A 25,528-nucleotide genomic window follows, 5' to 3' on the forward strand; every position below is an offset into this window, starting at 1 on the left:
GAGGCGGAGTTGCCTGATATCCAATTAGGAATATTGTTGTTTACTGGCAGAATCTTTATAGTCATCAGCTAAGGGCTAGAATTGCCAGACAGGTGTTGTCTTCGGGCCTGGAGTTTCAAAACGTCGCCTCATTGTCTTCATTCACTCCTTGGATTACACTTATATCACAATGGTTTACACCGGAAAGCCGAGCAGGGGATGTGGCATGTGTAAGAGCCGCAGAATCAAGGTATGTCTTGATACCTCGCGACAATTACTCCTTCTTCTTCATTAGCGATGTCGCCTCCATGCATATCCGAATTCGCTTACTGACTATGCATAGTGCGACGAGAAGCGACCAACATGTGGCAATTGCAAGAAGTCGGCTCGAACATGTCCCGGTTATCCCGACGACTTCGATCTGGTCTTTCGAGATGAAAACAAAGCTATGGCCAAGAAGGCAAGGAAATCCTCTGGAACGACAGCATCAAGCAACAGCACCGGCGCGTCAAGTTCCAACCCTTCTCCGCATCTGTATGTACTACGCTATCTTGTCTATCCCGTCCCGCTGCATACCCTTGACGGATACCGACAAGCTTTGCCGAGCTATGGGTACACTAGTCGTGGTATATGGTCTGTGGGTATTTGCATGTGATAGACCCAAGCCGCAGATCCACATTGCCCTTGTAAACCTCTACTAACGTCCCAGGTCACCTTCTTCGACATTTGATGTATCGCCAGGAGAAAACGGAGTACCAGGAGAGAAGGCCTTCCAGATAATAACATCACGATCACATTCTCCATCAGACTTAAGCCAATCACAACAGATACTGGCTTTACCCAATTACACAACACCACCATTACCTCTTAATCAGGCGTTTGATTTCGAAGCGTTCGTGTGGAATCTCGAAAATGCAGTGCCCCCCACTATCTCACTTGCGCCAGAAGCCGAAGCCGTACCCTTCTTCTTTAAGAACTTCATTACCCTACCACAACAAGCAGAAAGCACCAGAGGCTACCTAGAGTATCTCGTGCCTCTCTACAATCGTGCTCGCCCATCCTCCGTTCTTCACCTAGCCACTACTGCTGTCGCAATGGCAACATGCGGCCAGTATCCTGGCCGACAAGAGCTACTCCGGGAAGCAGTATCTACCTATGGCAAAGCTATCAAGAAACTGAATGACGATCTGAAAGATCCAGTGATGGCGAAGAGCGATGAAAGTGTGCTTGCCATTCTTATGTTTTCACTGTATGAGGTAGGTGAATCAGTCTCTTTCTGCAGGCCTTCAACCAGTTGTGCGAAATGTTTCTGAAGCTAACAAATGCCAGACAATAATGAGCACAGACGATACTATCACAGCGTGGGGAAACCATGTTGACGGTGCTGTCGCGTTGACAAAGTTAAGAGGCATGGATCAGTTCAATGACCCAATCTCTCATGCCATGTTCCGCGCTGTACGGACGATGATGGTAATGATGGCCATGCCACAAACTGCATCTCGAAGGCTAATCAAGAGCAGATCACAAGCTGCGTTCAACGCTCGAAGCCTATCGACTCGTTCCCTGGCGCGGGAGGCTGGGTTGGTAACGGCGACATATCAGAGGAAAATGCTGCCAACCGCCTGACACTCATCTGTATCGACCTTCCAAACCTCCGTGCCCGCGCAAACACCCTCACCACCACGCCATATAACCCGGCCTATGAATCAGAAGCGAAGCAAATTCTTGAGTTCGCACAAATGGTCGACGACAACCTCGAAGAGTGGTACCGTACACTACCCCCCGAATGGAAACATCGTATCATTGGTGTCGTTAGCGAAAGACTTGCCCCTGAGGATATTGCGCTGGCGGAAAAATGGCCAGGAGAACAGCATGTATATCATGACGTACCATTGGCGAGTATAATGAACGACTACCGTGTATGCCGGATATTCTGTCGGAGAGTAATCATGGCATGTGTGACATGGTTGAGTTTCAGTGGTAACTATGCAGATGGCGACGAGGCATGGAATAAGAGTGTGTTTGTCATCCAGATGATGGTGGATGAGATCAGTGCGTGTGTACCGTTCCATATGAGCTACGAACTACAACCAATGGCCAAGGAGATGGGCCAGGAGCAGAATGGTAAGTGATGGTGGTTTTGACAGAAGACTGGGAGTGTGCTAACCGCTATATAGCTGCGGAGGCCTACGGAGGGTACTCATTAGTGTGGCCGCTGTACGTTGCAGCAAACGCTGAGACGGTACCGCAACAACAGCGTGACTGGTTGCTAGGTCGACTATCAGTCATTGGCACCAAGTTTGGGCTGAGTAGTGCTCAGGTGCTGGTATTAGCACGGAGACATGTTCTGACATGTGGGCCTATGTTTCCTTGACGCGAACCGACGCGTGTTACTAGACATGTAATAATATTGAGGGAAGAAGTTGTTTCGAGTTCGCGGTAGGCAACATCGCACGTGTATTATATATAGCTTTGGTGGTCACGGGACATGGCATTTCGGTCAGAATCCAATACGAAGCAAATGTACCGCTCGGGGGATAATCATCCATATGGAGCAAGTGCTCTTGCGACCCACCGGTTCGACGCGGATGATCAATGTGGAGAACCCCGTCTTGTCACGCGTCAGGCATCCCGAGCAGGACCCTCGTTAACAAGGCATCATCAGCACCCTTCGCATGGCAAGCTCCAGCGGCGCCGCTCACATGTCGCAATCATTGATCGAAGAATCGCCCGCGGCGATCAGCTGCGGCCCGTTTCCGTGCCAAGCCTGACCCTTCAATTCGTGTTCGGGGTTTCATCTGCTCAGCCACGGCATCCAGAACGACGGCCAACTGTGGGTCCTCAGCCCTTCAACAATTTGCGAAGCTTGTGAAAGATTTCTTTTTCTACGTCTACTTGTATCGCACCATCCTCTGCCTCATTCACACACGCACTCAGCCTCCGCAAGGTTTACCCCGCCACCACGCACGTCAGCACTACACCAGCCTCACTCACTACGTCACCACCACCACAACCATGGGCGCAACAAACCTCATTCCACTTGTGATCCTCTTTGCGGTCGTTGGAGGCTTGGGATGGGTGGGCTACCAGGTAACCCAACAACTCTGTAGTTTGCGCATTGTATCGCTAACCTGCGTCTCTCCCAGATCTTCCTCTACTCTAACGAGCTCGCTGAACGCGGCGTCAAGAAGATGGAAAAGAAGAACGTTGTCTTCACCAAAGACGGCGCAAAGGTCGGAGTTAAGGAAGTCAGCAACGAGACGTATACGGATAAGACACAACGCGCTTTTGTCAAGACGTGGAATGCCGCGCATGACGGGTAGGTGGTTGATGATTGAATATAACGTGCAAGTGCACTACTGACTATGTCGAAGGGGATCCCCGGTTGCACGCAAACCTACGAGATAACCACAAGTTCATGTGCGACCCGAGTCCAGACCGACATTTCTTATCGATGATACCTTTTTCCTTTGTCATATACCATCTCATATCGCAGCTTGTTTCGCACCAAGTGTCGGTAGACGTGAACATGGTTAGCAGTTTGTATTGACAGGCGTTGGGACGGTTTATATCACAATAACATGTACGAGCGTTGACGCGCGCGGTAACGCTTAGTGCATCCACCTCTCATCTGCGGCCTCTCTAGGAAGGAGAATGAAGAGACGATTCATTATTGGATTCCACCAATGCGGTATGCATCTATCCTATTGCCAACTGATCGCATGACAGCCTCTGCTATGGCCAGACGTCAATGCACCTGTTGATCCACTTCTGCACACGATGTCACACGCAATCAAAAGAGACCAGGTTTACACCCTACAAGTAACAGAATGATGTAACTTCGCAGGGCGGCAAACCATCACGACGGATCTGTTGAACCCCACTCCATGTACTCAACGGGTGTCACCCTCCGCGTTATGTGAAAGACGCTCATTCAATACCTGAACTCGCGATGAATCTGGAAGCCAAGTTCCAAGGTAACAGAAGAAATGGAGCAGAAAGATGATACTTGACACAGGAAGAGCTTGGGAGGCAACGGAGAGAAAACAGAGCGACAGAGCGAAGAGCAAAGAGATGGGGTACGTGGACAGTTAACTACTCCTCGGCCGAGATGCTTGCGCATTGTATGAGGGGCAACTGGAGTCTAAATGTGCTGATCTGTTGTCGATTCGTGCTAGCTTGTCCCTGGGACAAGCAATGTCTGGAGCTTAGTGCCGCGGACCATCCGACGCTCCGTCGAGCCGCACACTGCTTCAACGTTTGCGTTGCATCAATCATGAATATCTCTAACGCATGCGTGATGTTATGGCGATCTCTAGGTTAGCGAGTCAGGTGGTTCTGTTGCTATATTATACCTCCATGCCATACCTACTCCTGACGAATTCACCAGATTGACACATTCTACTTTAAGTTGTGGCCGTTCTTTCCCCTAGCCATGACGTTCTTAGCGAGTATATTGCCCGCAGACTCTGAGCTTTTCAGCTTCAAAGGCGCTATCTTTTGGTTTGCAGTGTTTTCAGCATTGGTGAGTACATGCTCCACGTTTCTTATCTTGCTGTCACTTCCGGTCTATCCTTTGCAGTCTCCTCAATGCTTCCACATTGATAGATGAATCGGAGCTCAAAGCAAAACATCAATTGTGCCGAACTATGGGCATCGACTGACATCGAATAGACCATCATCTATGCTGTTTATTCAGTTATATACAATGTTTTCTTCCACCCTCTGAGGCATATCCCCGGTCCATTCTTCGCACGCGCATGCGGTATTCCCTGTGCTCTACATATGCTTGACGGAAGTTCGGTCAAATGGGTAAAAGAGTGCCACGATAAGTACGGCGATGCGGTTCGTGTGACGCCAAGTGAAGTTAGCTTCATCTCAGGAGAAACTGCTTGGCAAAGCATCTACGGCTTCCGTGTAGGCAAGAGCAAGAACACTGGATATTACCTCAAGGACAGGAATTGGTAGTAAGTCAAGTCTGTTCGAAGATGCGAGCAAAAGATGCTGATCAGAAAACAGCTTAGCACCTACCAACGGCGCTGATTCAATCATCATAGCAGATGAAGCAGGACACACGCGAATGCGACGTAACCTTGCACATGCTTTCAGCGACAAAGCCCTACGAGGACAAGAGAGTCTTATTCAGTCTTATGTCGATCTTCTCGTTCAGCGTATGGACGAACACGCCGCTCAAGGCAAAGACATGGATATAATGACCTGGTACAGTCAGTAACCTATGTATCATAGTGTACTTCGCATTCGGACTGATCATGTGTGTAACAGACTTTACAACTTTTGATATTATATCCGATCTCACCTTCGGCGAACCGCTCTACTGCCTGCGCGATTCCATCAAACACAGCTGGGTTTCTATTACTTTCAAGTCCATATCGGCCGTTGGTTTGAACGCTGCTCGGAACAAACATTTCGTCTTTAGGTGGGCCAACTCCCTGCGCGAGATTTTCCAAGACAAATCAGTCGCTATGCGCGCACGAATCGAGTTCTTCCAGCGCGCCCGCGACCAGGTCAGCAAGCGACTAGCGAAGCTTGACAGCGAGAAAAAAGGGGAAAGACCAGACTTTTTCACCCACATAGTGAACAACCAAGAGAGGGAAGTAACAAGGATGACCAGAGACGAAATGGACAGCAATGCAGTGGTCTTTCTCATTGCAGGTAGCGAAACTACTGCTACAACATTGTCGGGCGCTACCCATTTCCTCCTCCGTAACCCATCTGCGTATACTAAACTCGCTGCCGAAATCCGCTCTCGTTTCTCTTCTCCTGATGAGATCACTATGGAAGAAGTCAACAATCTCGAATACCTCATCGCCGTCTTTCAGGAAACTTTACGACTCTATCCACCCGTTTCCGCAGGCTTTCCTCGTGTTGTACCAGCGGGTGGCGACAATATCTCAGGTCACTATATTCCTGGCGGTACTTCGGTATATTGTTCCCACCACGCAATGTATCATTCCGAGCGCAATTTCAAGGACCCAGAGCTCTTCGTTCCGGAACGCTGGTTGGGCGAGGAACGGTACAAGGATGATAAGAGGTCGACGCTGAATCCGTTTAGCTTTGGGCCAAGGAACTGTTTGGGCAAGAAGTACGTATACCTTTTCTCTTCTTCTCGCCTCCCATCTTGTTTAGCAACAATCATTTTTCCACCTGTCTGCTCAGTCAGGAAAGACTAAAAGACTCTCGAGCTGACATTATGGTTTTACTAGTCTTGCATACGCGGAAATGCGTCTCATCCTCGCTAAGATAATCTTCGCTTTCGACCTCGAACTCGTAGAGAAAGAGAGGGATTGGATGGGTGAGCAGAAGGTTTTCACGCTCTGGGACAAAAGCGCGTTGATGGTCAAGATAAAGCCCGTACAGCATTAGTGAAGCATGGCGTTGTAGTGAGAGTGACTAGCTTTTATAAGAAGCGAGTATCTTGGGTTGTTCAAATGCGCGAAGGTAGCATTTATGGAAAGAATTTTCATTCATGTTAGAACAGAGTAGGGATGGCTGATGATTATTTCCGCATTGGTCCGCCATCGACAGACTCGTAAGTCGCGAACTCACCGCGGGTAGGACGATGATCAGCCACGCCATTTTCAATTGTACAATCCAGAAGAAGTTACCGGCCCAAAGCCAATCTGCACTAGTTGATGGGCTAAGAGTTTGGGGTCTGTACAAGGAAGTTTGTGTTTCATGAGTTGTGCCTAGTCACATCGCACCCTAAAGATACATGCTGTGTCTACACTGAGAAAGCAGGAAATATAGCACGCTGTATGTTTCGAGGAGATAATTTGAGCATTTGGTAGAACTGGTCGAAATGAGCTCCTTCGTAAGTTTCACGCGTTTTTTGTAAGCGCCGTGGCGCAAGGCTGATGATATTGCTCAAGCACGTCCGCTTCCTCACGAACCCTGGTTGGTCAACCCGACACACACGGGATGAAGCTCTTATCATGCGGCGATCCCCCAGCCTCGAAATCTCGCAGCTTCTTCTGCTGACAGAAGGAACTGTCATTGATTCTGTACGATATGATCCACCCATGGGCATAAACAAAGTAGGCACAAAATATCTGATCATGGATATAAGCATCCTTGTTGTCGAAGATTACCCACTGTAGCAGCTCTCTCTATCAACCGACAGGCAACAGGTTCGGTATTGCTGTGAAGCACTTCGGATTGTAGGCTGATTAGCCTTCATGCCAACCATGTCGCAAAACGCTGACCACATCCCTCCCGCTCATCCTGGTCGAGAAAGCAGCTCCTTGCACTGAAGTCCAATCGTTCCCACAAAAGCTGCCGATTCAGCTTTCGGTTTTAGCCACGCTTTACCGAATACAGGGTGGCGTTCGAGGCAGGACACTGTTCTGACAACGTACCACGACTTCCTATAAAAGCTCAATACTGATCGTCTGCGATCTCGTTGTCTTTGGACTCGAACCATGCTTGGAACTGTGATGCGAGGGTAATCACACTGTCGCTCGAATTTTCCAGCAGCACGAACACGTCCATTGAGTCATCCTGAAGAAGAGTGAAGTATTGATACAAGGCTGAGAAGCTTAGAATAACAAGAACTGGCAGTGCCTGTGCGCTATGTACATGGTGTGCACCTACACTAATACAGCCACTTTTCGCTTTGAGCGAGCGCATTCTCAGCCCAACGCATTCGCTACACAACTTGTTCGCCCCATATCCTGAACTAGAGCGCGAAACCCTAATCTTCAGCGCATCCTCATATCATACACTTACAAACAACCACCTCTGAGTTATGGATCGTGCAGTAGCAGGCGAGGCGAACGGAATGTCCACATACGACCGCAGGCTAAAAGATTTCCTGCTAGGAAACAACAATGAGCCACAAGACAGAATTGCCAGGCAAGGAGCACCCAGCCATCGCACCCAATATCGAGGCCAAGACCTCTGGAAGAGGTACTTCAACCATCCCAGTGTTAAGCAAGCCAAACGGGTTAAGCGGGCTACACAATCCTTCAGCTACGAAGGCCTAAACCTCAAGGAAAACGACCGTCAAATCAGGCTCCTACGTATCCATCCACAGCGTGTGGAGTTCTTCGATGAAACCGTGGTATGCGACCTATATGTCGTGGGTCTGGCTCAAGTGAAAAACAAATTCGAAGCTCTGTCGTACTGTTGGGGCGACAGTCAAGCTGATCAGATCATCTCCATTCATCGCACTGCTGTTGACGAGAGAGGCCAACTTCATTGTGGACCAGCTCAAGAATTTCCTGTCCGATCCAATCTGCACCAGGCTTTGAAGCACCTACGCCACACCACGCAATTCGTCAGTCTCTGGGTGGATGCTATATGCATAGATCAAAGGGATACGCCACCTGCGACTGCGGAAAAGAACAGGCAATTGTCCATGATGAGTGAGATCTATAACTGCGCTAAGAATGTATGCATATGGCTTGGGGATTCTGATGAGCAATCAAGCAAAGCTCTCAGCTTCGTCCACAGAATCAGCAACATCGAAGAGCTCGAAGCATGCCTTCGTATCGTTGATGAAGCAACAACAGAACAGTGGATGAATCTCGTCGAAACATTAAAGAAAACGCAGTGGTTCAGTCGTCGTTGGATAATCCAAGAAATTGCATCAGCACGAAGCGCTTCGGTTCACTGTGGACACAACGTAGTGCACTGGGATGATCTCGCAGTCGCTATATCGATTTTGGAGGAAAATTAAGCAATGATTGAGCGCGCCTTCAGCCCAAAGCCGATATTTGCGCAAATATCAACTTTGAGTGCAACTCAACTGGTCAAGTCGCTTACACACGTGTACCGAAAATTTTCTACAGGAGAAATCGCTGAAAAGCTCCTCGATCTTGAGACACTTGTTTGCACATTCCAGCAATCTCAAGCTAGGTTTCCCGAGGACGTTATCCATTCAGTACGGGCACTCGCGCACGATTCACCTGGGTTGGAAGACTTTGAATTCAGTGCGAATAATGCCAAAGGCACGCCAGAGCTGTTCATTGCATTCGTGCATCGTTGCATTGAGAGATCAGGATCTCGAGATATCATCTGTCGGCACTGGGCTCCACCAGTGACTGACACTTCACGCGAAAGAGTTCAACTACCTTCCTGGATATCAGACCTTACTAATGCTCCTTTTGGTTTGCCAGGCACGTCTCACGAGAGACAGAATGGTGAAAATTTCGTTGCTATTTCTCCACATCGAAGATGGAAGCAGTATAATGCTTCAGGAACTTGGAACCTTAACCTAGACGAATATCTTGGCCAAAAGGATCCCCAAGTACGAGTTCCAAGCGCGCAAACTCGGTGGTCAACCGGCAGTGTTCCTATGCCTAGTATCTCATCCAGGGTCAACGGCGCACACGCGCACGAAGATAACAGCCCTCCATCCTCGCCAACAGCCAGATTTCAGAGTCGACCAATTGTCAGCACACTTGATGAGCTCTCATTGCGTGCTGCTGTTCAAGAGCCTCCCCCCAGATCGACCGACAGTCTTAGCTTTATGTCCTCAAACGAGGAAGCTACGTCAAGCGCGGCTTCTCCAACAAAAGGCCATAAGCGCTCTATTACTGCACCTTTGATCACAGCAAAGAAAGAGACAGACATGACCAATGACTGGAACCCGATTCTCTCAGCTTTAACAAAACCCAATGGACTCAAAACTATCAGAGAACTGGCCGATTCCGCACACCCACCTAACCAGCAAAACCCGAGATCCTTGGAAGGGCTTTACATACAAGAGGGCAAGGAGCAAGTGCATCATATGAAACAAGCCGATTACCTTAGTGTTTCAGGATTCATTTTGGGTGCTATTGAGAAAAAGTCTGATACGATGCGAGAGGGTGTTATACCGGGCGACTGGATAGCGATACTGAGAGGAGACAAGAAAAATGTCGTTCCCGATAGTTTATGGAGGACACTGGTTGCCGACCGGACTGAGAACGGAAACAATCTCCCGGAATGGTACAAACGAGCATGTCTCCATTGCCTTGAAGACTCACGTTTCGTCAACAGCCAAGGCGATTTGAACACCAACAGATCACTTTCGGACACTCCGCTCGACACCATGACCTCGAAATATCTTGAGAGAGCCAAGAGCGTGATCTGGAGACGCCGCTTTATACAATTGAAATTGGGAGCAGATTTTGGGGATGATCTGGTGTACGGGCTAGCCCCTGAAAAGTGCAAGAAGGGCGACATTGTATGCATCATCGGTGGTTGTTCGGTACCTGTAGTTCTCAGGAAGGTTGAGGACCAGGAAGTATGTGGTTCGTCCGAAGCCGCCGGCGTATTCACACTAATTGGCGAAACTTACATTCACCAGAAGATGAATGGGGAAGCTGTGCAAGATGTGGGTCGCGTCAACAAGCTTCGGAAGACTTTCGTGTTGAAATGAACCAAACACACACATCAACCAGTGCTGCGGATATTTAGAGTTATTCAAGAAACCTATTGCTCCTATGTGACTCAAAAGGATGAAGAGAACCTTGGAAGCGTGGTCGCACTAACAGATCATCAGGCAACTAGGACAAAGCAGTGCACATAAGTTGCCGATAGTCAGTAGGAGCCTGGTTGTAGCGTCCAACGTGACGAACTTTGCGAGACAGGTAAAATACTCAAAGGAAGCACATGAGCATCTAGCATACCCACCGAAGATCGTGGGCGAACGCCCCCACGCTGGGGGTCACATTACCGGTCTCAACACTTTATCGACAGGCTCCCACCAACCAAATGCAAACGCAACACACTTCCCGGAACGCAGTGACTCTCATAATATTTGTGACTAACGAAATCCCCTGCTACCGCCCCATAGAAAGTAGAGTTATACATATATTCATCTCCCACAAATATCACGGTGGGGTAAGGTTAAAGTGGGTGGCCCAAGGCTGAGATGCAGCCGCGCAGGCTACCAAATGGATCAGCATGGCTGGCTTCATGCAGCCCTCGTGCGCCAGCCCTTAGCCGGAAACAGCGATCAGGTCGATCGTAGACAAGAGATGGTGTGGTCGGGCATCTACAATAACCGAGGTTTCCAACCAGGTTCTATCATGTTTGGCTGGATATAAGTAAAGAACCGACGGCCTTTGGTTGCTATAGTTATATTCAATCGGCTTCACTTGTCTCAGGAATGTCTGCTGTATACCCAAAGCCAGAGGCTGAGAGTCCTGCGGCAAAAGATGTAGAAGAAAAACTACAGAAGGCTGAAGCTGACATCAGGATCGGAAACCACGTTAGTGGATTTTGGTTGGCACAAGAAGCTATAGCACTTGCTGAAAGCTGCATTGAGTGGGATGCTGGCGATGTTGTTTCGACACAGCAATTGGTTGTCGTAATGCTAAGAAGGTACAACCTGTTCAAGGAGGCTGAACAGATAGAGGCAGAAATTGAGTTAAACCTCGAAGACCTCAGCGATGAAGAGACGAGAAAAACGATACAGGATGAAATCAACGTACACAAGAGGCAAACACCAAACGGCCTGGAGGCGCTTGATCAATCGATTCGTTCAGGTCACTCGCAACGACACTCACTCCCACAACCATCGTTAAATACTGGAGAACCTAGCCATACGCCAAGTACAAAGAAAACCATTACTGGCGTCGAGCATGGTTTGGTATCACAAACGTGCCCCCACCAGCCGGTTCGAAGCATGGATAACACGGCAGAGTTCAGCCTGGAGGATCATTCGAACAAGAAGCTTCATGCGCTGAACCCAAATGGCCGATCTGGCACTCGTTAATGGAATCCGAGTGCACGATTCCTTTCGGTCCTGGAAAGATCGTTGACGGACTGCTCGAGAATTTTGCGACAGGGGGCATTATTGGGGGCTACATTCTACTCTATAGCGCAGGTCGAAACGATGACCGAGCATCTTTGTTGGCTAAATGTTGAATAATTGAATGACTGAAGTGTATTGAGATGAGTTTTTTTTTTTATTTTCTATCTACGAGTAAAGTAGCCCTTATATCCCTTAAACCTTTCTTTGTCTTGAAGTTTGATTGTATAGTCGTTTGTCTTAGACAACACTAAAAGGTCAAATCTGCGGCAACAAGAGCAGTGGTGGAGGGTATCACATGTCATTTGCAATCTAACGTCTCCACTGATTATGCCCCTATCCCCCACTCAAATGCTGAATTTTTGCTTATCCTTGTCCAAAACGCCATGAAAATGCATACACAACACCCACTACAGCCCATCGTCTCCAGATACGATGTCAGCCTACCAACCCCTACGCTTTCCTCTCTCCTCAGCACTCCTCTCCTTCCGCTTCACTCTCTTAACATCATGTCTCCGCCTCTTCTCCTTGCCAACCTTCTCTGGATCCAACACAGCGTCGACCTTCCTCTTTCTCCTCCTCTCTTCGCGCCTCTCGCGGACACCTCTCTGCACTTCGGCCATGACATTCAGATACTCTTGCGTACCGAGCCGTTTCTGCAATGTGTTCATTACCTCGCGTGCCTTGTCAGCAAGAGATTTGTACGGGTCGTTGGGCGCGTTGTTGGAGACGAGGGCAGCGGAGGACTTGGGGAAAGTCACAGTGGCGTCGGTGAGTGTTGATAGAGTAGTAAGAAGATGTGGGAGGGATGTAGATAGAGGTTCGAGAGGGAACTTGGCAGCGATAGTGTCGAAAAGGTTCATGATGGCCGTCTTCGCGTTCATGGTGCTCTTGTCTTTGCGGACAATACCCGAGAGCCGGATCATCAGGCGGTGGATGGCTGCTGGTGGAGCGTCTTCCGTCTTCTTGGGTTTTGCGGTCTCGGGTGGAGGTGAGAAGCCGCCGAAATCTTCCTCATCGTCTGTGGCCGCTGTATCACCGTTCGTTGGAGCCACAGTCTCTCCTTCTTCGTCGTCATCTGTCTTTTGCCAATGCCACTTAGCGCCGTTAACAGCGAGGCATCGGGCCAGGAAAGCGATGTTCTTCACACTCTGCATGCAGAGCTGTTCTGAGACTTCCGGGTTGAGCAGGTTTCTTAGGAAGGCATTGCAGAGCTGCGTCATGCTCTGTTCCGCTAGCTGCAAACCGCCTGATCCTTCGAGGGGCAAGGCCTCGAGACCAGTATCCTTGTTTGACACTCCCAGATGCGCGAAGTATGTACCCAGGAGCTCTGCAGCCTTCAGCTTGACCCACAAGTGCGGGTAGGTTACGCTGGCCTGCACCGCCGTCCAGAGGCTATCTTTGTTCGATGCGAACATGGTGTCCGTGTACTTCTTACAGATTTTGGAGAGCAGAGTGAGAGAGTAGTATAGCAACTCCCAGTCGTCTTCGTCACGGCGTGTTAAGCACTCGTCGATCGTTGAGTCCAGTCGGTCAAGAACGTATGTAAGTTCTTTCGGTTCTTCATCCTCCTCCATCGCCTCGAAGTAGAAACCGAAACATTGAATACCAAGACGTTTCAGGCCAACATTTTCGTCCTGTTCCAACCAGCTCTTGAGATCACCCGCAAAACTCTGTAGCCGCTTGTCGCTGGCGTGTTGGAATAGCCTCTTGATAAGTAAGCTAGCCATTTCACGGCATTTGCTTGAGTCATCGTTGGCCACAGTGTTGATCAGCGGCAGGAACATGATACCATGGTACTCGTCCTGTGCCTTCTCCGGGAAGCGGGGCAGCGCCTTTCCGATTATGAGGTCGAGTGCCTCCATGACTGACTGCCTGCCTTCTACATGCTCGTATCGGAGGTTCTTGAGGAGAAATTCGATCTGCTTCTTGAAGCGCTTCTCGCTCTGCGTGTACGAAGTCAGGAATTGGAAGAAGTGTGAACGGGCAATGTCGCGTGCGGATTTCGTCTGGTTGGTGATCATCATCTCAGCCACCCTGTCTATGGCTTCATACATCTCAGGAACATCGATATGCCGATTCATGACGGCCTTGAGGAAACCAAAGCTGACACCCGAGCGATCTGGCTCGTCCAAGTCGGGCATCATGCGCTTGAGTAGGTGTCCGATATCTCGTTCCTTGATTTGTACATTCGGTCGCTCACGTAGAACAGCTGATACCAACTTCAATGAAGCCTGCGCAAGCTCCGTGTTGGACGAGAGTGCGCCCTTAATGGCGCGCATCGCTTCGTCAATGTACACGGGGCAGTTCGTATCGAGCTCCGTCATAGGTACCTTGATTATGGTTGTGAGAAGACGGACAGCCGAAACTTGCACTTCCTCTTGTCCTTGTACCATTGCGTCGCCGATAATCGGAAGGAAGCCTGCGAGGTTCTGGGGTGTCTGAAGGTCTTCGTGCTTGCGGAGTACAGTCCGGAGAATGTCCATACCGAAGCGTATCATTTTGTACAAGTACGAGTTTGTGCTGAGTCTCGCACCGGACTTCGCTGCGCCACGGTTGTTGATCAGATACCGCTTGTTCTTGGGGTCGATCTTAGCCTTTTTCTCAGTGGAAGTGTTCGCGGCGTAGACTTCCTGAATGAGCTCATAGCAAAACACCAATATATCTCTGTTGTTGACTGTTGGGTTCTGTAGAACACCGAGTCCGATGCGTCGTAGAAGCTCGTCAATCTTTTGAACCATTCTGGCGTTGAGCTTCTCGATCAGGAGGGACCTGATTGGGAGCACAAGCTTGATGATATGCGCAGGTGTAGCTGATCGTGCTATGATGTCCATGGAATCAAAAGACTTGCTGCTCTTGACTTCCTTCATTTTCGAGATGTACTCTTCTGCGTCCTTCTCTTGACCTGCAGCACCAAAGGTGTCATCCATGACCTATATCCAATATCAGTTTGTTTTCTCAGGTGTGAATTGTTCCATTGAGATACTTACCACGTCGACTAGATCCGCTAAACAGTAATCGAGATCGCCTGGGTTGGTTTGGTCGGCAAGTTTGACCAGAATAGAGTGTAGAGTGAACGAGAGAACGTGAAGCTGGTATCCTCGCTGAAGCGCAGTTCGCAAAGCCTTCAAGATGAACCCAAGGTAGCCCGGACCCATTAATGTAGCGATGTCGCTGAGTGTGTTTCTCGACATATCACGTGCTTCTTGCGCACGACTCTTTAAAATATAGCAGATGTCTAGAAGAACTCCTGGCAAGCGTGTCTCGATTTCAAGTGGTGGGAGCACCAAAAGGATCTTCGCAATTGCGACTGCGATCGGCACTCGTAGACTCACAGTGGCTTCATCCTTCTTGTGCAGGAAGTTGGTGAGATCGGGCAAAAAGTTGTTGATGAGATCGACGCTCAGCTTTTCCTGTTGTGGGAGGGTTTTGGCTAAGGTCGACAGAGGCTCGTCGACATCCATCGCGTCCGGAGCCTTCTCATTCTCAGGAGTAACCTGGTCATCTTGTCCAGACGCGGCCTTCGCGATGTATCCCTTGGCGCGTGCTGCGTGATTCAATCCGTCCATCAAACCAGCGATTAGTCGGATGATCGGCTTTTGCAGATCTTCCTTGCTCGTCAAGTAGCCGATATAACGTTTGAGCAAAGAGCGAAACTGCGGCCACTCTAGACCTTCAGTCAACGACGTGAGTGTTTTGATTGTCTCTCCTAGAAGACTATCTGCAGCCTCATCATCCCCTTTGTTGAAGACGAAATGCTCGAGAAGTGGGATGAAGACGTGGTAGATGTTTGTACCGCGCAGGTGAGATGCACTTGTTGCCAAGCGGCGCAGGGCTCTCAGTCGGCGATGGCCCTGGATGTGAAGAATGTTGCCAAAGAACGACGCCTCATCATCTTCCGAAAGGAGCACGTGCAGGTCCGCTACAGGAGTCCAGTCGGGGTGTGTCTTGACCAGATGCTCAAGGACAGCAAGGTATTCAATCCGCACAAGCTCTGAGTTTTCCCGCATACCGGCATGGATGCCAGGTAGAACAGCTGCTGAGATGAAAGCTCTGAACGGTTCGCTTGACGATACCTCGCTAAAGCGACGCAGAGATAAAGAAGCATTCACCCGAATGCTGAGTTCGTCGTTGTCTTTAATCAAATACAGCATGTTGTAGACTAGGGGTTTCCATTGTGCGAGCGTGTAGGACCGATAGCCTTGTTCATTGATGACACTGAAAGCTTGGGAACGGCGTTCGAAATCCGGCTCATCGATGCGTCCAATGGCGAAAGAATTAAGATCGTGGCACAATTTCGAAATTACCACGAGATCGCAACTGGTGTCGGAAAGGTCCTGGAGGACATCGCAAAGCAAGGTCCGTGCTGTTCGATCTTGAACGAAACTGAACATGGGACAAATCGCATCATAGATTGTGTCGAAAAGCTCAGTCAAACCCTGACCGTCACAACGCTGAATGAACTCATGAAGAATCTTGAGTAGACCCAGCTTGGTTCGCGGGTTTACGCGCTTTGAAGGCTGGCGAAGCAGGAAAGTTGCGATCTCGATCATGCTACGCGACTCCGTGGCGCCGACCACATGAGGGGCTAGATCCGCGACTGTTTGTACGCCAGCCTCAAGCACTTCCTTGCTAGGACTTTGGCGAAGTAGTTGACCAATTCGGTGAAGTATCGCAGTTGAGTACGGCTGGATGATGTCCGTGTGGATACGGTTCCGTAGAAGCTTTGAGTCCGTCGTCGGCACTTCGTCTTCAACAGTGACAAGAGAAACGATGTTCCGGATGATGTCGTTCAGTACAAAGCACTTGACATCATCCTTGGCTGAGGGTACCTCAAGGCAGTCGATGACCTTGTGTAGTATGTCAGGGTTGAACTCTACTAGAAACGGGGCCGTAGCGCTCGATTTCGACCATGCCGCGAACAATCGTAGAAGCCCAGAGACGGATTGAGCCGTCTCAATGGGCAAATGCTCGAGCCTAGGTTCGACCATCTCTTTGACGAGAGCACCCGTGTACGGCTTCCATCCAAAGTCTGGACAGTTCTCGAACAGTCTTCCTAGAATCTGCAACGCGCGCTGCCTTATAGTCTTCAGCAAGGACGTATTCATTGTATGACCTTCATCGTCTTCATTACCGTTGGGCTTTGATAGTTCTCGTGATGCTTTGATGGCGGAGTACAAGATAGGATCCACAACGGTTCCAGCGAATGGCGCGAATGTGGTTGCAAAAGTACTCAGCAAATCGTCCAGTAGGTTCAGCATACCGACCTGCTTTCGTGCATCGACCAAATCTTTTTGCAATAGCTCTTCATCAACGGTGGAGTCTTTCAAGATTGAGATATGACCAAGAGGCCCAAAAGCGATCTGTAAGAATTGATGTATGGCACCATCTCCGAATCTGTTCTTGAGGCCGACGAAAACTGCTTTCCTCTTTGACTCAAGTCCCCGTTTGCCAGCTATAACCTTACCATACAGTAGTCGTAATACTATTGGAAGTACTTGATCCACGTCGGTGTCTTGAAGCTTTCCCTCGCTGAGGAAGATTGGCAGCTCGTCACGAAAACGCTCATCGTCGAGCAAGTTGAGCAATTGTTCTTGGTATGCCATGATAGCGGGGTCTTTCCAGGTGAGAAGCGCCTTCAGTGCAGCTTTTTGGATCTCAATGTCTCCGTTGCCTAGCAAAGCAAGCAGGGCTTCACGGACTTCATCAGTCCGGTATAGAACCTTAGGGTTGTTGAATTTTGCGAAGATCGAAAGCATTGCCTTTTGGTCTTTTCTTGCCCAACGATGCTGAGCGGCAGCACCGACATCCTCTTCAGCAGCAGGGACATCTTCGGGTTCCGGCGTCGTTTGGTTTAGCGCCCAGTTCAAGAGTACAGGTACGAGAAGGCGCGACCGCTTCTCCGCAATATGCGGCAAAGAACTCAAGACTCTCAGAGCCTGCGTCCTACTGAATGGGTTGTGGAAAGGTACTTCGGCATGGTTGTCCTTGAATAGAATCTCTAGCTGCTCCTCAGTGCTGTCGGCCTGAGACTGTATGTTAGAGATGTGGTCCTGTAGTTGCATGAGGTTGGTACACTCGAATTCGGTGGCGTAGGGTCGTTGTGAAGAGGCCGTTTGGGATTCTTCAGTAGCACTCTCGCTAGCATCAGCAGCAGTCAGCCAGTCGAAGACCATTTGAGTGACAAAGCCCTCCCCCTCTTTCGTCTCGCATATTTTCTTTAGAGCAGCGCAACTATCGTCCCAGACGGAAGCTAGTCGAACGTGTAGCAGGCCGAGACAAAATGCGGGTATGGCCTCTCCTACCCAATGGGCGGAGCATATACCTGGGTACAACTTTGCGATTTGCCCTATCCGCATCGAAATAGACCTCTGAGTCTCAAGGTTTAGTGGTGATTGCTCGATCAGCATCGCCATGTGCAGAATGTTCTGGTGCTCCTCGCTCTGTTCCGCGATAATCTGTAGAACGTATATGGCTATAAGTCTCAGATCATGCGATGGAGAACCCAAGCAATGCATAAGAGTTCGCTTGAGAGGCTCCATATGCGAACCGGCGATGTCAAGTTTGGTCTTTTCTCGTTGTAACAAGCCTAGAAGCGCGCGCCAAAAGGCTACAGAATGGCCATATGTAGTGGATGCCTGGCATAGCGCAGGCCACAAACTTGCTGTCAGGTCGTCACTGTCGCCTTTTCCGATAAGAAACTGGAAACCATTGCCAGTAGCGAAGATATCCGTAGTCCGTCGGTGTTCTACACTGTCGATGTTTACAGCGTTCCTAAGCAGTTCTGCAAGATCGTTCCATATTCCACGCGTCTTGTCACTGTTTATGCGAAGCGTCTCTATAGCGCCTAACAAAGCATTACAGTAGTAAGTCTCGTGATCCGGATCAGCACCACCTCGTGCAGACGCAACAAGCTTGTCAAACGGCTCATGTAAGCTCGCTTGCCATTGCTCAGATGGCTGGAGAGTGCCATTTATTAGCGCACCATTGTCGTATATTCGAGGAAGGATAGCGCAGAATTGTGATCCATGCTCGTGTGCCTTCTGTGCAATAAACCTCTTGAAGTATGGAAGTAATAACGTCCGGAATCTCTCCACTCCTAGGTCCGCAAACAGATTGCAGAAAGGTAGGAAGTATGGCTCCCATAAGCCACGACTGAGCTCTTCAAGTAGTTTTTCATGGGGAATCGCTGCATCCAAAGTACAGTATTGAAATACGACGGAGACAACAGACAAGAACTCCCATGCATCAACAGGATCCAGCACCGTGGATGCTTTTGTTGAGCCGAGCAAGCGACTGACTAGAACCAAGACAGGTTGCCAATTGGCGATGCGGTCACCCTGTCGTACACCACAGGCGACCAGTAGTAGGCGAGACGAAAGGCCCATATATTGTGTGTCGGCAGATGTCTCATCGATCTTTGCAAGAATGACTTCAAGCAGAGGCCCAAAGTTTTCAGCATCCGTGTGGTGGATCGCAGCGGTCACGACACCGGTCAGCACAGGCTCGAGAGGCGGTATTCGGAGTTGGATGTGCTCTTCGTTGTATGTCTCTGTTAGGAGCTCTTGCAAGATGGCCGTGGCGCTCGAGTGGAATCCTCGCTGCACGCCCTTTAGCGAATCAGTCAAGAGGTACATGAGACCCTGTTGGAAAGCGTAGTCCTTGCCCGACTCTTGCTGGTCCTTAAGCTGGTCCGATATGTGCTTTATGATGGTTCTGAGCGGCATCTTGTCTCTGTGGTAGCCAGCACCGGCTTTGCGGACAAGGAAGCTGAGCGATTCGGCGGCGAAACGAGACACGAAGGCCTTCTGGCGCTCCTTACCGAGCAGAGGCGACATCAGATCAAAGACCGGGCGTAGGTTCGGCACTAAGAGTCGCGAGAGGTATTTGAACAGCCATGCGAGACAGCCAAAGGCCCACTCTATCACCTCGACGTCAGCGTGTGTAGCTGCCAGGTGCGACACCGTCTTGACTGCCTTTTCAAAATGCTTCTCAAATCTTTCACCCAGGTCGTGGGCCAGATGCGCCGTGAGACTAAGCAGCGGCTCTTGGCTGAATTTCTCGCCCTTTTCGATGTATTCTACGAGTAGCTCGAATATGCGATCGCTGTGGTGGAGGACCTGCGGGAGGCTGTCGCATAGTGGCGCGACTTTGCGGGCGAAAGTTGTGAAGCCTTCGGACATGTTGAGCTCCCTCCACTCCACGAAAGAGTCGCGGAAGTAGGAGAATGTAGATTCGAGTTCGGCATCGTCGAGGATGGTGCGGCGACCGCGGCGAATGGGCTCGATTTTGAGCTGGGCAATGCGCTGGGTGAAGCCTTTGAAGACATGGTTGCGCGTCGATTCGGTGCCGCCCTTGACTCTTTTCTGGGGGCGCGTCGGCTTTGCTACCTTGGATTTGGGCTTTGCAGCCGGCTTGGTGGTAGGGCCCCGTGACATGGCGGCCATAGTGTGGTGGGTGGTGTGGTGTTGAAGGCCGCGCCGTGGCTGTCTCTGCACTCGATGATGCTCCACTAGAATTTCCTTGCGCTAACAAAAAAGCTGGACCCTGGCACCACCGAGGTCTCCGACGCGCCAATCACCCATTGTCAACACCACGCGTCTGCAGTCCAACACCCGACGTATTGGGATAATATCAGCAGGAAACAAGAGGCAATCCAAGACAACACGGCCCTACCAAGCTTCAAAAGTCGCGAAACTACCTTCTGATCGCGTGTGCTACCACATCAAGCATCAGCTGATTCACCGGCTACGTCATTCGGAATGGCCTCAAAAATGTAAGTCCAATGCAATGTCAGCGTGTTATATCCTTCTGACGTGTGCAGTGTCGTCGTTGGCGGCGTCAACGGCCAATTCAAGACTGTCTTCCAGAAGCTGGGCGCGTTGCACGCGAAGAACAACTTCGCTTTTGCCATAGTTGCAGGCGATTTGTTTGCAGCTTCACTCGAGGCTGAAGGCACGGATGCAGCCGATGTGCAGGCACTCGTGGATGGTAGCATCGACGTACCATTGCCAACATATTTCGCTCTTGGCAACCATCCACTCCCGCCAGCAGTAGGTCAAAAACTAGAATCAGAAGACGAAGTATGCCACAACCTCTTCTTTCTAGGGAAGCGGACGACTATGAAGACGTCTGAAGGAATCCGCATCGTCGCGCTAGGCGGGCAACTTGACCAGAACATCGTTGCCGGTCAATCCAAAGACAAGTACCCGCCATTCTACACCGAGACGGATGCGAAAATCCTACGAGGAGCAACCACAGCCGACATTCTGATCACCAACGAGTGGCCAGAGGGCATTCGAAAGCGTTCCAAGGTCGAATTCAACCCGGAGGCACAGCCGTCCATGCGACAGTGCATCGCCGATCTAGACGTGATACTGAAGCCCAGGTACCACTTCTCAACGTCAGGAAACACCTTTTACGAACGGGAGCCATTCTTCCATCAGCCCAGTGATGACACTGACAACCTCTACCCAGTCACTCGATTCATTAGCCTCGCTTCCTTTGGCAACCCGAATAAGCAGAAATGGATATACGCCTTTTCTCTTGAGCCTTCAGCAAGCCATCCTGTCTCACCACCAGCTGGCTCAACTGCTTGCCCTGTGACCCTCTCAGAGAGGAAGCGGGGAGCACAGGAGCACCGCGAACAGCACCTTGTTTACGATGACGGAAGTCGTGGCCGGAGAGGCAACAAAAGACGCAAGGGCGAATCCCGCGGGCCGATTACAGCATCAGAGTGTTTCTTCTGTCTAGCAAACGAAAACATTGCGACACATCTGGTGGCTTCAATCGGCGAGAACTCCTACCTGACCACAGCAAAAGGTCCATTACCGACATCACAGACATATCCCAAACTTGGCTTCCCAAGCCATATGCTCATTATTCCCTTCTCGCACCAAGCCACCCTCGGCTCCATGGAAGAGGAGGAACGTCACGCGACCTACGCAGAGATGCAGCGATACAGACGCGCGATGAACAGCATGCTCAAGTCCGTTGCGGACACCGAATATGGCTCTGTCACTTGGGAAGCCAGCAAATCCAGCTTACCACACACGCATTGGCAGTATCTCCCAGTAAGTGCCGATCTCATCAGTAAGGGACTCGTCGAAGCTGCCTTTAAAGCGCTGGCTGAGAATCTACACTGGCCAAAGTTCGAGAAAGAAGATGTTGGAGATGGATTCGAAGAAACAAGCGACTTCTTCAGGGTCTTGGTGTGGAATTCAAAAGATGATCCTGACAAGCAGACGAGCTATGTTATGCGCTTTGACGAGAAGATCCGTTTCCATAATCAATTCGGACGTGAAGTATTGGCAAAGCTATTGAGGCTCGACAACCGCGTTGACTGGAAGAACTGCGGACAAACCCAAGCCCAGGAAGAGCAGGATGTTGAAAAGTTCAAAGAAGCGTTCAAGAATTTTGACTTCGCTGCATGATACCCGCCGTCACCGGTTTACACGCACATGTCCAAATCATAAGATGGTGGTCGACATGGACACAGGGGTTTTCTACATTGTGCGTCTCACGAATGCCTGTGTGGTAGCAGTATAGGCCTAGTCTTACCTCCAACTCGAGATCGACCCGTCAGCCAAGTCTTTAAGCTCCGAGGTCGCTGCCAACATACTCGAAACGGCAGTTCTCACAAAGAGTGTCCAACACAGCACTAAAGGGTTGGCATACCAAGCTCCGGTCTCGCCCGGCTTGTTCCCGAGCCGCCGAGGTGTCTCATCTTCGTCGGCGTTCGTCGCGCAGTGTTCAAAGCATTGAGAAGTCTTCGCTTTGCAGCATCAGCTCAATATCTAAAACTTGTGTATATTGGGGTCTGCGCCATCCTGACAACGCTTCACCAATTATGGCTTGGCATTTCCTGTTGAGGCTAACAGCTTTCTTCTTCCAGCCAAGACCGATGCTTGGCCCCACGTGTAGCATGAAGCGGGGCAACTACCAATCAATCTATCTCAACTACTTTCTTACCTCCTAGGTCATTTGAAGTGCTTCGGTCCCCTCCATCTCACGTTTACTATTCCTTATCTTCCATTCGCTCTACTCGATCACGCAAATGGATAACGTCCCGAACCGCAGGAAGCGCCGGTACGTTCTCGGAGTTTTCATTTAGAGCGCCAATCAAGATGACGATCTACACCCAAGCCCATGCACCCTGCGCCCTATCACACGTCGCGATAAGAGCACCTGCGATCATCCGCAACTTTGTTTGTTACAATAGTGATCTTGCCTCCTGCCACTCATGTCTACGCTACTATGCAAGTCATGCAAGTAGGTCGGCCCCGGGCCCCGCGAAAGGAAGGCAAACCACTCGTGGTGTGTAGCGGGCGTGTAAACATGGCCGATCAGGTACACATCCCCAATGGGTAGATGATGGGCATAGTGTCGGTGACTTGGCTATCAACTCCACCTGCCTCTTTTGGGTCGTGAGAGTGGTAGCGCATGTGTCCAGTAGCCTTGGTGGTGCGAAGACCGGGTTTGCGGTACAGAAGCAAGGGCAAAGGAGTATACGATGGGCGTGGTGCTTATCATTGGATTTGACGATGTGTGAAGTGGAAACCGCCGGACACGGCTTTGGAAAAGAAAAGTATATAAGCGCCTGCCACGTCGTGTCGTAACGAGAAGACAAGCCATAGACAGCACAAAGCCGTTCTACTTCATACCGCAACCTCCTCCCTCGTACGACCTCAGTCGCTTCTCTTCCAACACATCACCATGAAGGCTTCCATCTTCGTCGCTGTGGCTTCAGCCGCTCTTGTATCAGCAGCCCCAGCCCCAGCTGTTCTTGACGCTCGCGCTCCTCCCAACGTTCCCAGCAAGTCGGCCGCGACTACACAGCTCGCTGGACTTACCGTTGCCGCTCAAGGTCCCCAGACTGGTTATTCTCGTGATCTGTTCCCTCACTGGATCACTCAGTCCGGAGCCTGCAACACACGCGAGACAGTCCTCAAGCGTGACGGCACCAACGTTGTTACCGACTCTGCTTGTGCATCAACCTCTGGATCCTGGTTCAGCCCTTACGATGGCGCTACCTGGACAGCAGCCAGCGATGTCGACATTGACCACATGGTGCCCTTGAGCAATGCCTGGAAGGTTCGTTTCCCTTCTCCTACTTTCTAGGGTCTCTATACTAATCATACTACAGTCTGGCGCTGCTTCATGGACTACTGCCCGCCGTCAAGCCTTCGCCAACGACCTCACCAACCCCCAGCTTCTTGCAGTGACTGACAACGTCAACCAAGCAAAGGGTGACAAGGGACCTGAGGAGTGGAAGCCACCGCTAACCAGCTACTACTGCACTTACAGCAAGATGTGGATCAAGGTCAAGAGCGTATATGCGCTGACTATTACGAGTGCGGAGAAGACTGCGCTGACGAGCATGTTGGCTACTTGCTCATCATAAGGGAAATGAAGGGTTTCGAATGATTTACCCATATTTCAATGTATATATTCACATCTTGATTGCGTTTTACAATATGCTGTCGCGTGAGCTTCTGCTTGAGGTTGATAACTTGCCTTGCATCGAATTACAGATGCATGAACCAGTCTGTATCACTTTCGTATCCTGCACTGCCAAGACGCTGCTTATATGATAGCTACGGTGTTTGCTCGCCGGCAGAACCTATGTCCTCGAGCATCTATTTCAGTACTGCGTTCTGGGACTAATCTGTTGCAGATACGAGAGCTTGAGGCTATGTACTACGTGACGTTGGCCCCTAAAGCAAGATTCGTCGTGATAAAGTTGCAACAACGTTGTATCTGTTCGCACTGTTTCTGATTTGGAATCGAACTAAAAGACCAAGGCAAGGTAGAGACAACTCGCAATCGACAGTTTGTTGTGACTTCTAGTCTTTCGGAGCTGCAAGGTCAAACATATAGCTCGAATTGCCTAGGGGAAAGCGAATGTGTATCAAAGCCAGTAGATTCAGTGCCTCTCAAAAGTGGTTGCCATGATCAAGCCTGATCTCTCTCGGTACTTTGGCCCTCCTCCATCTGCAGGCACCAATTTCCCATCTCCGTTTGCTTTGAGCGCCTCGGCCAGTGTACATTTTCCGGTATGCATGAATCCCAATCCCTCGTAGAGCTTGACTGTTGCGATGTTTTCGGGCTTAACCATGACCCGTACTCGTATTTGTTCAGGCCTCGGTCTGCCATAGGCACGTTTGTGCTCACGTAACCATCGAAAAACCTCGGAACAGAGGGACTTTGCAATGCCTTTGCCGCGGTGCATCGGTAGTATGAATAAATTTAGCATTTGCCATTTTTCTTCCTCCTGATCTGGGACTACCGGAGGCTGTTGTGCGGATTCGGGCAAACGGTGTCTCAATGGCGCATCCACAGGAGGACCAAGGAGAGTAACTTGTCCCACCCACTCGCATACCTCGTCACCTGCCAGGCTGGCAGGAGTCTTGAAAGCGCAGATGAATGTCTCACGACCAGACAGCTGTAGACGAGACTGTCAGTATCATCTCCAAAATGGGATTCGATCTCGTAAGGGTAAGAGAATGAAACGCGCGGCACGAGGGCTGAGAGACGAAGCGCCTTGTATTTTTGTGCTAGAGCTGCAACGGACTCGGGCTGAGGGTCGACGCGAAAGCATGAGTACTCAATGATAAGGTTTGATGAATAGTCTCGAGCAAATTGATTAGAACATATATGTAAAGTCCTGACAAAAAGGGGGGTCGATATATCTACCTGGAAACCTAGGTACCTAGGTAGTGTACCGTTTCCGTACTGAAATGGCCCAAAATCCATTGTCGTGCCTGTGCGCGACACGTGACAGCTGAA

The 25,528-nt window shown here is 50.1% G+C and overlaps 7 protein-coding genes across 7 annotated transcripts; 5 read left to right on the top strand and 2 right to left on the bottom strand.

Moving 5' to 3' along the window:
• Window positions 1–169: 169 nt before the first annotated feature.
• Window positions 170–6,363, top strand: GT037_008750 (cytochrome p450 monooxygenase-like protein; the record flags this gene model as incomplete). Its single annotated transcript, XM_038933797.1, has 14 exons — window positions 170–229; window positions 323–513; window positions 689–1,235; window positions 1,309–1,449; window positions 1,500–2,103; window positions 2,157–2,305; window positions 2,953–3,069; window positions 3,126–3,298; window positions 3,998–4,058; window positions 4,370–4,504; window positions 4,654–4,946; window positions 4,999–5,204; window positions 5,263–6,082; window positions 6,204–6,363. 14 exons carry the CDS (start codon window positions 170–172, stop codon window positions 6,361–6,363), a joined length of 3,657 nt encoding a protein of 1,218 aa, XP_038783762.1.
• A 1,381-nt stretch (window positions 6,364–7,744) lies between these two features.
• GT037_008751 (uncharacterized protein) lies at window positions 7,745–10,363 on the top strand (the record flags this gene model as incomplete). The annotated part of the gene is made up of 2 exons (XM_038933798.1): window positions 7,745–8,363; window positions 8,790–10,363. The coding sequence occupies 2 exons, from the start codon at window positions 7,745–7,747 to the stop codon at window positions 10,361–10,363; spliced, it is 2,193 nt and encodes a 730-aa protein (XP_038783763.1).
• A 732-nt stretch (window positions 10,364–11,095) lies between these two features.
• GT037_008752 (uncharacterized protein) lies at window positions 11,096–11,704 on the top strand (the record flags this gene model as incomplete). The annotated part of the gene is made up of 1 exon (XM_038933799.1): window positions 11,096–11,704. One exon carries the CDS (start codon window positions 11,096–11,098, stop codon window positions 11,702–11,704), a length of 609 nt encoding a protein of 202 aa, XP_038783764.1.
• A 479-nt stretch (window positions 11,705–12,183) lies between these two features.
• Window positions 12,184–20,187, bottom strand: GT037_008753 (uncharacterized protein; the record flags this gene model as incomplete). Its single annotated transcript, XM_038933800.1, has 2 exons — window positions 12,184–14,673; window positions 14,731–20,187. 2 exons carry the CDS (start codon window positions 20,185–20,187, stop codon window positions 12,184–12,186), a joined length of 7,947 nt encoding a protein of 2,648 aa, XP_038783765.1.
• Window positions 20,188–20,502: 315 nt separating this feature from the next.
• On the top strand, window positions 20,503–22,173 carry GT037_008754 (uncharacterized protein; the record flags this gene model as incomplete). The annotated part of the gene is made up of 2 exons (XM_038933801.1): window positions 20,503–20,516; window positions 20,565–22,173. The coding sequence occupies 2 exons, from the start codon at window positions 20,503–20,505 to the stop codon at window positions 22,171–22,173; spliced, it is 1,623 nt and encodes a 540-aa protein (XP_038783766.1).
• Window positions 22,174–23,455: 1,282 nt separating this feature from the next.
• On the top strand, window positions 23,456–24,143 carry GT037_008755 (uncharacterized protein; the record flags this gene model as incomplete). The annotated part of the gene is made up of 2 exons (XM_038933802.1): window positions 23,456–23,833; window positions 23,886–24,143. 2 exons carry the CDS (start codon window positions 23,456–23,458, stop codon window positions 24,141–24,143), a joined length of 636 nt encoding a protein of 211 aa, XP_038783767.1.
• Window positions 24,144–24,665: 522 nt separating this feature from the next.
• GT037_008756 (uncharacterized protein) lies at window positions 24,666–25,495 on the bottom strand (the record flags this gene model as incomplete). The annotated part of the gene is made up of 2 exons (XM_038933803.1): window positions 24,666–25,184; window positions 25,436–25,495. 2 exons carry the CDS (start codon window positions 25,493–25,495, stop codon window positions 24,666–24,668), a joined length of 579 nt encoding a protein of 192 aa, XP_038783768.1.
• Between the last annotated feature and the right edge of the window lie 33 nt (window positions 25,496–25,528).

The sequence above is a fragment of the Alternaria burnsii genome (assembly GCF_013036055.1).
Source record: "Alternaria burnsii strain CBS107.38 chromosome Unknown 744, whole genome shotgun sequence".
NCBI classification, from domain to species: domain Eukaryota; kingdom Fungi; phylum Ascomycota; class Dothideomycetes; order Pleosporales; family Pleosporaceae; genus Alternaria; species Alternaria burnsii.